This window comes from Peromyscus leucopus, chromosome 8b (assembly GCF_004664715.2).
Source record: "Peromyscus leucopus breed LL Stock chromosome 8b, UCI_PerLeu_2.1, whole genome shotgun sequence".
Classification (NCBI taxonomy): Eukaryota; Metazoa; Chordata; class Mammalia; order Rodentia; family Cricetidae; genus Peromyscus; species Peromyscus leucopus.
The window spans coordinates 91,755,218-91,765,279 of record NC_051086.1 but is presented as its reverse complement, the minus strand read 5'-3'; the positions used below and the strand labels follow the sequence as shown (position 1 = coordinate 91,765,279).

The following is a 10,062-nucleotide window of genomic DNA, read 5'->3' as shown; positions in this document are numbered from 1 at the left end:
AAGGCCACTTCCTAAATGCTGGGAGATTAAGACTTCAACGTGTGAATTTGGGGGCAGCACACTTCAACCTACAACAGGTATCTTTTTGCTAGAGTTGTAGAATCTCTGAGTTTCTAAATCTTTAGAGTTTCCCCATCTCTGCTTAAGAACATTCCCAGACTCCATTCTATACAATGAAGTGCAAAATCTGGTCATATGCAATGGCTGCACAAACTTAACCCACCTGCTTCCCAGTGTGACATTGCTCACACTCCACAGTACAGCTGACCACACCACCCCCACTCTGGAAGGCTCACCATGGAAACTCACAAGCCTTGCCTTTCTTGCAACCTTACATCCAGCCCTTGCCAGCTGGATTCTGTTCCCGTGCGCAGCTGGATGATTCTGTTCCCGTGCGCAGCTTTCCAGAACCTCTCTCTCTATAGGTCCCTATTATAAAACCGTAGGAGCCCAGGATATAGCTCAGTTGGTAGAGTGCTTGCTTAATATTCACGAAGCTCTGGGTTCAGCCCCCTAGTACTGCAGAAACCAGGTGTGACAGAGCACACTTGCAATTTCAACAGCACTGGGGAGGTAGAGGCAGTAGGATCAAAGGGTCATTTAAGTTTAAGGCCACTCTGGTCATCCGAGGACAACCTGGTACACATAAGACCCCGTTTTAAAATAAAATAAGTAAATAAATAACTAAAGTGGATAGTAGAACAACGTGGAACACATCAGTCCCTCACTTGCACTCTCCCAAGCATGCACCTCCCTCGGGACTCTGCAAGGTTCCTTGAACTGGGTTCTTCCGGACCAAGTATTTAGGACAAGAAACACAGCTCCTTCCCTGCCCTGGAGCCTACACAGGTCTCAAGATGCTTTCCCGCCCCCTGGAGGCCTGAACTTGACACACAGGAACAAAGATTAGCCACACCATCAGGGACTTGTCTTTATTGCCGTTTTCCTAGAGACTGACACTGGCGAGCAGAGGGGAGAAGATAGGACCAGGACAGGGACTGAAGACAGGTTCAGACTCCGGACCCGCCCCGGGGCGCCAAAGCGGTGGCCGTTGCGGTCAGACAGCGGCGACCAGGGCAGGGACGTGGCTCTAGCTCTGCGCCTGCGCGGCGGCCCATGGTCAGGATGCCGGCAGCGTGGTTGCCGTTGGCCTGCAGAAGGCGCTGCAGCCGGCCCTGGAGGCCCGGGGGTCCGGGACGCCGCTTTCCCAGAGTCAGGATGCCCGCGGCGTGGTTGCCAGCGCCGTGCAACAGTTCGTAGAGGCGGCAAGAGCAGGTCTTCTGGCGACAGCAGTCGGGCAGTGGCTGTGCGTCCACCCCAAGCGACAGCAGCGCCGGCGGCAGCAATAGCAGCAACAGCAGCGTCACGGCGGCCCAGGGAACCTAAAAGGGACACGAGACAAGGCGCGAATGGGTTTCACTCCATGCCCAGGCGGCTCCGAACCTCTCCATGCCTGAGGTCGTGCTTGGCGGTCCCTGAGTTTCCTGCGTCTGGCTCTTTGGTCAGCTCATCCTTCAATCCACAGCTGAGCCATCTCCTCTAGCCCTCATAGACTTCGGCTGGCAGAATAAGTTGAACATACTTAACATATTTAAAGGCTTACTCCTCCACCTGCAGACAGGTGTGTCTGAGTCTGTGGGAACCAAACATGAAAGCTTAGCGGAAACAAAGGGTTGATTCAGTGTCGCCCTTCCCTCTCCTCACACAGCAGGCCTGTTCCTTTGCTGGGGAAAACCGAACATTTGTGGCTTTGGACCAGTTTCTCACCCTCTTGGGACAGCCCTTCCTAACCTACAAACTAGGCATTAAATCATTCCTACTACCCAGGCTGTTGAGTTGGAAGACAATCACAAAAGCATCTGAAATACACGGGCTCAATAAACACGAGCCTCTAAGAAAGTGGCGTAACTAGTGTTAACCAAGCAGGCTCACTGCCGGGATCCCTCCCAAGTCAAGGCTGTGCTAGTCCAGATCAGCACCCAGACTCCTGCCTCAGTGCTCCATGAGAAGGATCATCTTGGGCCCAGCCCGTGGGCAAGCACTCTAGTGGCCTCAGTAGTTTGATGAGGCTCGCCCCTATTCCTAGCTCTTTACCTTTGTAGAAGGAAGATTCATGGTGTCTGGAGCTCAGAGCAGGGCAATCTGGAAAGAGGGTGTCTTCAGTGCAGTGGTCCAAATACCCAAGATGTCTGAGGCGGTCTTCGACTGTGGCCTGCTTCCAGGGGCCAGGGGTTTATAGTGCTCTGAGGTGTGTGGGGGGCAGAGACATGAGCACTTGCGTCCACTTTAAACCAGACAAAGGGATGTCTAAGATTAGCATCTTTCATTGGAGCTGTCTCCAGGTTGGACCCAAAGAATGGCCGCCCTGTCCTTGGTCTCCCGCTTGTCTGTCTGCCTGTTCCTTGGAGATGGGGCGGTCTCCGGGTACTAATGAGGCTACCTTGCACCCAGGAATCTGAGTTCACAAAAGAGGCCCTGGCTGGGGCACTGGCCAGAGACAATGGGGGAGGGGGCGAGTTGCTAATTAGGGGCAGAAGTGGCCGCCTAAGAACCGCTGTTCATGGTATGTGGAGGGTGGGGGGTAGGGAGGGTACCTGGGTAGCATTCACCCCCTGCCACCCCCCACCCCGCTCCTTGTCACTGACTCTGGGGTCCATCGGGTTCCAGGGCCTTTTTCCTCCATGGAAACAGCTCTTGAGCTGCCTGCCCTCCCCACCCCACAGCTCTCCATCTCTCCTGTTCCCTTCACCAAACTCATCCTTGTTAAGGAGCTCTTGATGTAGATCAGTTCTACACGGGCACAGTGACAGCAGTGTGCCTTTTTTTTTCTTTTTCTTTACTTTTCTTTTTAAAGCATACTCCTTTTGTTTGTTTGTTTGTTTGTTTGTTTCGAGGCAGAGTTTCTCTGTGTAGCTTTGCACCTTTCCTGGAACTCACTCTGTAGCCCAGGCTGGCCTCAAATTCACAGAGATCCACCTGGCTCTGCCTCCTGAGTGCTGGGATTAAAGATGTGTGCCACCACCATCCGACTACTTTTTTTTTTTCTTTTGGCTTTTCGAGACAGAGTTTCTCTGTGTAGCCCTGACCATCTTGGAGCTTGCTCTGTAGACCAGGCTGGCCTCAAACTCAGAGATCTACCTACCTCTGTCTCCTGAGTGCTGGGATTAAATGTGTGCCCACCATTGCCCGATTGTGACCCCATTTTCTTAGCCTGTGTGTATGGATATGCACTGCATGTGTGCCTGGTGCCTGTGAATACAAAAAGAGGGTTTTGGACTCCTGGAACTGGAGTTATGGATGGTTGTGAGCCACTATGTGGGCACTGGGAACTGAGCCAGGTTCTCTGCAAAAGTAGTAAGTGCTCTTACAGGGCCATCTCTCTAGCAGCCATGTCCCCACTTTCAAGGAGAACACAAGTCTGGGGGTGGGAGTGTGACATCTGGGCCCAAGGATAGTTCAGTGCAAAGAAGGGTGATTAGCCAGCGCACGCCTTTAATCCCAGTACTTGGGAGGCAGAGCCAGGCGGATCTTTGTGAGTTCGAGTCCAGCCTGGGCTACAGAGTGAGTTCCAGGACAGCCAGGACTGTTACACAGAGAAACCCTGTCCTGAAAAATCCAAAACAAACAAACAAACAAAAACCACAAAAACCAGTGATTAGACTGTCACTTCCTTCTGGGTGGGACAGGGGTGGGGTGGGGTGGTGGTGGTCCCTCAAAGATTTTGCTTGAAAAGTAGCAAAGTAGCTTCTACTAGGTAGGTACGGGGACAGAGCATGCCTGAGAAGGGACAAGGTGAGCAAAGGCTTGGATGGGATAGTGCTTGCTCGCACGGCATGGGGTGTGGGCCTCACAGTTTCTATGGAACTAAAGGGAGAGGCAAGTTGGGTAAAGTTTTCCAGGGCCTTAGGGAAGTCTTTGTTGGGGAATTTTAAATGGCTGATGGCAACTGGCGACGGAAGAAGGAGGAGCCCACAGGCAGGGACATAGAAGGACAGAGAAACGATTCAGAGGCAGAACTGAAAGCTGGATGCTGATCTGGACCAGCACTGACTTCGGAGGGCCTGCAGGTCTTGGCCTCCTGACCTTCGGGCTTAGTTTCCTCACTGCTAAGGACACTTTCTGCAGGGAGTGCTGAGGCTCCTTCCTGCTGTGACACTTGGTGACTTGAGGTATAACTTCCTCCTTTCTCATTGTGGAAGTGATTTGTACAGGCTAGGCCGGGAAGGAGCCTGGTGCTGAGGCAGGGGGGTGAAGCTGGCAACAAACAGCCCCTTCACTTCAAGCTGTGCTGAAGATTTGAGGAGAGAGGGCATCTGTCTGCTTGGTCCTGTTAAGCCATGATGGGAGCTGAAGCTCCTGTGTGCTCTCTTGGGACTAACCTAAGCCAGTGTGCAGAGTAGGTGAAAACCCTGGAGCTCAGGGCTGAGAGGAGGGTGGCCAGCTGGGCTCCACAGGCTGTGGCTGAACCGGGCTGCATGGGACTCCACATGGCATTCCCAAAGCAGCATCCAGAGTCTGGGTTGCGGGGCATTTACCCACCAACCCCACAGTTCCCCAGAGTTTTCTTGAGTGCAAGCAGCAGGAAATATAAGATAGAAGGATTTAGATTGTGGAGATAAACAGAAAATACAGGATAGCCTGGAGAGGGCCTGGAACCTATTCCAAGGAGCCCTGACTGTCTCTGCCCCAGGGTTTTTATAGAGACGCCAAGGGGGTGGAGCAAAAGACCTCCCCCCAGCCCAGCCAAGTGCAGACTATCTCAGACACCTGCACTCAGGCCCGTGGCCCTAATCATCCTCTTTATGCAGACCTGCTGGGTAAAGCCACGAGGAACCTGAAAATGGGCTCCCACATTGGGTATGAGAATTTTATGTGAGGTTCTGGAGAGATGACTCAGCAGCCAAGAATCCTTGATGTTTTTATAGAGGACCTGGTTTTGGTTCCCAGTACCTACATAGCAGCTCTCAACTGCCTATAACTCCGGTTTCAAAGAATTCACAATCTTATTCTGGCCTCTGGAGGCATTTGCATACACACGGTCCACATACACACATGAAGGCGCACACAGATAATATAAAATAAATACATAAATATTTTAAAAAGAATTTTATTTGGGAGTTGATCCAGGGAGCCAAATGATAAAATGGACAAGGGAGGGAAGGATGGAGGGAAGGAAGGAGAGCTGGGAGGAAGAATATTAAACACTGGATTACTCCTGTGGGCTAGAGTGCTGTGGATATCGCTCTATATAAATAAAACACTGATTGGCCAGTGACCAGGCAGGAAGTATAGGTGGGACAAGGAGAGAGGAGAATTGAGGGAACAGGAAGAAGGAGGGGGAGACACTGCCAGCCACTGCCAGGACAAGCAGCATGTAAAGATGCTGGTAAGCCATGAGCCACATGGCAAGGTATAGATTTATAGAAATGGGTTAATTTAAGATATAAGAACAGTTAGCAAAAAGCCTGCCATGGCCATACCGTTTATAAGCAATATAAGCATCTGAATGATTATTTTATTCATGGGTTGTGGGACTGCAGGGCTTGGTGGGACCTGGAAAGAAGCTCTCCAGCAACAAATGGCACCCACGTTGGGCACCAGCTATTGGTGAAATTATTAAGGCCACTCCACGTAGTTAAAAGGAGATTTATTTAATGGCGTAACTTACAAATTAAGGGATAGGTAGGTCATGGGGTCTGAGGAAGGTGTATCGCAGTCCAGCGGTGTTCTCTGGAGCTCTGCTCGGTCCACCTCCACCGTTCAGGGTCCCGAAACAGAGAGAGTGCTGGCCCATCCAGATCTCGGGTCTCCAGGCGCCTCCCTTGGCCCCGCCTTGCAGGCGTGACAGTTGCCGAAGTCTCAATGGGGGTTGGAACTTCCAGATCAAAGCTGGAATGGCTACCCACTACACTACAGTCTCACCCTTTCAGGAGATTGTGCAAGATATACCTCAGACCATGAGACAATGATCTTTGTTCATTTGCTCCTGCTCCTGAGGGAGCCACTCTGGGAGCATCACCTACACTTTCAGCCCATGTTGTACCCTGGTCCAGCACACGAAAGGGCTGAGATACAGGAAGCCACCAGGGTGCATCAGAACTCCTCAGCAGTGTCAAGTAGAGTAGGCTGAAGGGACAGTCATAGGGCACACTGCTGGGTTCTGCTGTACACCAAAGCCTCCACCTTAATACCAGCCAATGAGTCCAAGGCCTCCCTAAGGCCAATGGCTCTGATGGGCCTATATTATGCAATGTCCAGTCCAGGCCTCAACATCTGGAGATACCCCCAAGGAAGGAGCGAGGAGGCAAAGGGAAGCCTGGTGATGGTTGCCTTGGTTAGGATATCACCCTCTTCTGCAGGAGCTGGGCCAGGTGTCTGAGCCTGAGGACCCGAGGCATTTCAGGAGGGAAGGAGGAGCGGCAGGTTGCTAGTGCTTCCCGGAGTACTCTGAAGCTCCCTGGCCCCACCAGATGAACTTTGGCAGGACCCACACTGCCCCGGAACCGCAAGGACTTGTAGTGAGGGGAGGCTTCCTGAAGGCAGTGGTCAAGCTAGGAGCAGAAGGATGGAGTGAGACTACCCTGCGGTGGGTAGCATGTGTACGAGATGTGCATGCCCATGCCCAAGGCTACCTGCACTTCGGACTTTGGTGTGCAAGTGCATGTTGTAGGACCCATGCCCCTTCCCAGATTCCCTGAAGAGGGGTCCCCCTCCTCGGTACCCCTTCCCCTGAACTCCCAGGACAACCGGGGAGAGCTTGTAGAGCAAAAGAGACTTAGAATCAGACTCTGGTCTCATCTTTTACCTTGTCTCGATTTTCCTCCGACAGATTCCTCAATCCCCTCAGCTCCACGAACACCTCGTAGTGTGGGGCAGAACCGTCACAGGAGTCTGAGGATAAAGCCACCCGTACACTTCCTGAGGACAAGGTGGCTGCCAGAGCCATCGGCCTCTGCCTTTACGTCTTCCCTAGTCTAAGGTTCAGGGAGTGGAGAGACGATTCCTGGTGGCAAGTAGCAAATAGAGGGAAACCTAGAACCCACTCCTGAATATGAGACAGATCAGGAATGAAAATGGGTGGAGTCTGTAGTGGGAGGGATGGGCGTTAGATCGAGGGAGGGGCTTTTGTTAGGAATAGTAGAGAAGACTGTGTGTGTGTTGAGGATCCTTCCTAGATGTCTCTGCTCAGGGTGAACATGGGTTGGGGGAAAGCCAGACCCAAGAAAGTGAGGTAGGAGCTACTAGTAATACTTACCCAGAATGCTGCTCTCCACACAGGCATGGTCCAACAGTTTGGCCCCTGGCCACTGCTCCACTGCCTGGGCCAGGGCCGCCGAGAATAAATTCTCATCAGTAACTTCTCCTCGAACACTCAGGGTCTGTCCCAGCCTGAAGGAAGAAGGAGGAGGGAGTGGACCCAAAGGCACAGGGACAGCCCCTTGGCATCCCCGGGGGTCACTACCTGCAGGTGAACTTGACAACAGGACACTGATTGTAGGCACCAACCACCTGTACCACATCTCCCAGGCGGCACCTGATGATGAGTGGGGTTGGGTAGAAGAGTGAGCTTGTGTCCCCTCCCAAAGGGCGGGACATCGGAGGTGACAGGAGCCAGTAGAGGATCACCTGGTCAGGCCGGCCTGGTCAGTCAGCACCAGCTCATACTCTTCCTCCCTCTGGACATCAGTAAGAAGGAGAGTGGAGGGCGCCTCCTCTTGGGCTCCTGCCTTGATTGGAAGCAGCTCAACAAAGGGGATTCCAGGGGGAAGAAGGTAGAATCCTTGGGGCCGCTCTGGCCACAGGTTTAGGGCCATCACCCCTAGAGAGAGCAAAAAAATCTTCTTGTTGTCAACCACCTTGTGGTGCATCCCCTCCTGCCAGGCACCCGCAGAACACAATGCCTCACTCTGGACAACAGGCCCGGCTCATAGGAGCAGCTGATCCTCCTGCTCCAGCTTTTCTGGACACCCCCAGGTCCAGCCTGCCCCTCCTGGTCCTGACTGGGTAGAGGCAGGCAGAGACGTGGTTCCACAGGGATCAGACATGAAAGGAAATCCTGGTACCCCAGGAGTCTGTGGTGTGAGAGGCTGTGTCTCAGTGAACCTTAGCATGCTGTGCTGTCAGTCAGAGCGAGTAACCCATACCATCCCGGGGCGCTGAGAAGGAGTCAAGAAGATAGGTGTATGCCGTGGCTCAAAGCACGGCAGTTAGCTGTGTGAGCTCTGCCCCTGGCCCCACCTGCATCCAGTCCCCACATCAAGCTGACCTCCAGAGGCAGCATAGGCAGGAGAGAAGAAGGCCAGCCCTTGGCACCACAAGGCCCGAAGGGCAGCCACAGCTTCTGCCTGGCCTCCTGCATCCAGAGTCACCACCACCTGCAGCTTTGGCCAGAGCCGAAGGGCCAATCCTCGGGGTCCCTGTTCCAGGGCTTCCTGAAGTTCGGCTGCTCTTCTGGGGAGAGGCGTTGTTCCTAGGTTCCCGGCTGCTATGGCCTCAGCCAGCTCTTCACCGTCTGCCTCCAGGCCCACAAAGACGTCCAGGAGCTCCCCTGCGGTCCTGGCCTCCAGCGCCCTCAGCCCTGGGGATACCAGTGCCTCCAGCAGCAGGGTCCGAGTGTCCTTGGTTCCAAGGGGGCTTACCCGGCCCAGGGCGTGCCCCAGCCAGGGGACAGGGCTGGGCCATGGGGATGTAGGGGTCACACAGGCGGTGCTTCCTGGAGTCAGCACTTCTGGGAAGGCCTTGTTTAGGGTTACTAGACCCAGCAGGGTGGCCTGGAAGGATACAAGAAGGACTGTCACTCAGACTGCAGAATCAGACCCCAAGCTACTACTTATGGGCTTTCTTTGCCCATCCTTCGGCAGGGGTTTTCTGCTGTGGGGTGCCTCTGTTTACCTGCAGAGATGCCTCTCCATGGTACTGGGGTAAAGCAGGGGGCAGGTGCTTCTCTTCATTTTCTTCCCCCAGGGCTTGGCTGGTTTTGGTTAGTGGGAGATGATTCCGGAAGGTGCTCATGTCTGTAGCCCCCCCAAAATACCAGAAACTCCTCAGGAAGAGAGAAGAATGTGGAGACCCTCGAGGAAGGGACCCAGAAAGGGCATGGGAAGTGGGGTGAGGGCTAGAGCTGGGTCCAGCAAAGGAAAATCCATCTTGACAGGAGAAGCAGACATGGGTCGTGGTAGGACTCTGGGTCGGGCCACAGAGTGTCGGTAGTAAATGAAGGGGCCTTTGTGTTCTAGAATCTGTCTTGTGGGATTTCTTTTTTTTCCCCTCTTTGGGTCACCTCCCCCGGGTGTCGGAAACACACCTGTGTTCCCCCTGGGGAGACAGCAGGGACTCTGGGCCCTCTTCAGACACCACACGAGTGCCTGCTGCTGGCTCTGGCCCGCGTGCCGTGTGCTCTCTTCCAGTTTTCGCTGCTGCCAGGCGGCTGCCCAGCCCAGTGCCCCCCAGGCCACCTGGTGCTGGAGGCGGATCAGCCAGGATGGCCTGGCATCCCGAGACCTCTGTGGCCACAGCATGGCCAGTGGGGGCAGCAGCAGCAGCAGCAGCAGCCCTAACAGCAGCATCTCCAAGTAGCTCCTGGGAGAAGAATGGAACAGAGTGGGGTCTGAGGGGGTCTGAGGGGATAACCATGTCTTCCCCCACACTCCACTGTACACAGAAAACCGAGGAAGAAGTCAGTGGGAGGAAGCCAGGCCCTGCTGGGCAGGCAATACAGAAGACAGACAGACCCTCGAGATTCTGGGGTCCTACTGACAGGCACCCTCGAGTCCCCAGCCCTGTAGCTGGAAGAACTGCTCGGCCAGCTCCTCCCTCGGAAGGCACAGAGAGGGCTGGGCAAGACGTATGACATCTTACCGGCTCCCAAGTGACTTTACTTTCTCTCGGGATCTTCCCTGTCCTGGTCCCCTTCCCCTCTAGAGCCTTGGGTATATATGCACCTGTCACAGCCTACTTCTGTCTACTTTCAGCACCCCAGATCCCTCAGTGTCTCTGGTTTCTGAACCCAGCAATCCAGAAAGTTGAAGAGATGACTTTAAAGGGTAGGGTTCGGACAGGAAA

The 10,062-nt window shown here is 53.9% G+C and overlaps 2 protein-coding genes across 4 annotated transcripts; both read right to left on the bottom strand.

Moving 5' to 3' along the window:
- Nucleotides 1-857: 857 nt before the first annotated feature.
- Hcrt (hypocretin neuropeptide precursor) lies at nt 858-2,657 on the bottom strand. Its single transcript, XM_037201192.1, has 2 exons — nt 2,595-2,657; nt 858-1,382 (listed from the first exon to the last, which is right to left on the bottom strand). The coding sequence occupies exons 1-2, from the start codon at nt 2,655-2,657 to the stop codon at nt 1,011-1,013; spliced, it is 435 nt and encodes a 144-aa protein (XP_037057087.1). The 3' UTR covers nt 858-1,010.
- A 3,180-nt stretch (nt 2,658-5,837) lies between these two features.
- On the bottom strand, nt 5,838-10,062 carry Ghdc (GH3 domain containing). Of its 3 annotated transcripts, none has more exons than XM_037200958.1 (9): nt 9,859-10,062; nt 9,305-9,579; nt 8,893-9,014; nt 8,267-8,771; nt 7,627-7,819; nt 7,463-7,534; nt 7,256-7,389; nt 6,806-6,891; nt 5,838-6,551 (listed from the first exon to the last, which is right to left on the bottom strand). In XM_037200958.1, exons 2-9 carry the CDS (start codon nt 9,564-9,566, stop codon nt 6,336-6,338), a joined length of 1,590 nt encoding a protein of 529 aa, XP_037056853.1. In that variant the 5' UTR covers nt 9,567-9,579; nt 9,859-10,062; the 3' UTR covers nt 5,838-6,335. The 3 variants fall into 3 exon arrangements, with proteins under 3 accessions (XP_037056853.1, XP_028712695.1, XP_037056854.1); XM_028856862.2 differs by having other exon boundaries at nt 9,942-10,062; XM_037200959.1 differs by lacking the exons at nt 5,838-6,551; nt 6,806-6,891 and adding an exon at nt 6,900-7,003 and having other exon boundaries at nt 9,942-10,062.

Bases quoted from the DNA above. Each gene is read 5' to 3' on its own strand.
- Hcrt (XM_037201192.1), bottom strand. From the start codon at position 2,657: ATGGACCCCAGAGTCAGTGACAAGGAGCGGGGTGGGGGGTGGCAGGGG. The intron at 1,383-2,594 runs GTACCCTCCCTA...TGTCCCTTTTAG, and splicing joins AGGGGGTGAATGCTACCCAG to GTTCCCTGGGCCGCCGTGAC.
- Ghdc (XM_037200958.1), bottom strand. From the start codon at position 9,566: ATGCTGCTGTTAGGGCTGCTGCTGCTGCTGCTGCTGCCCCCACTGGCC. The intron at 7,390-7,462 runs GTAGTGACCCCC...TTCTTCCTTCAG, and splicing joins GTTGTCAAGTTCACCTGCAG to GCTGGGACAGACCCTGAGTG. The intron at 6,892-7,255 runs GTAAGTATTACT...CTTTATCCTCAG, and splicing joins TGTGGAGAGCAGCATTCTGG to ACTCCTGTGACGGTTCTGCC.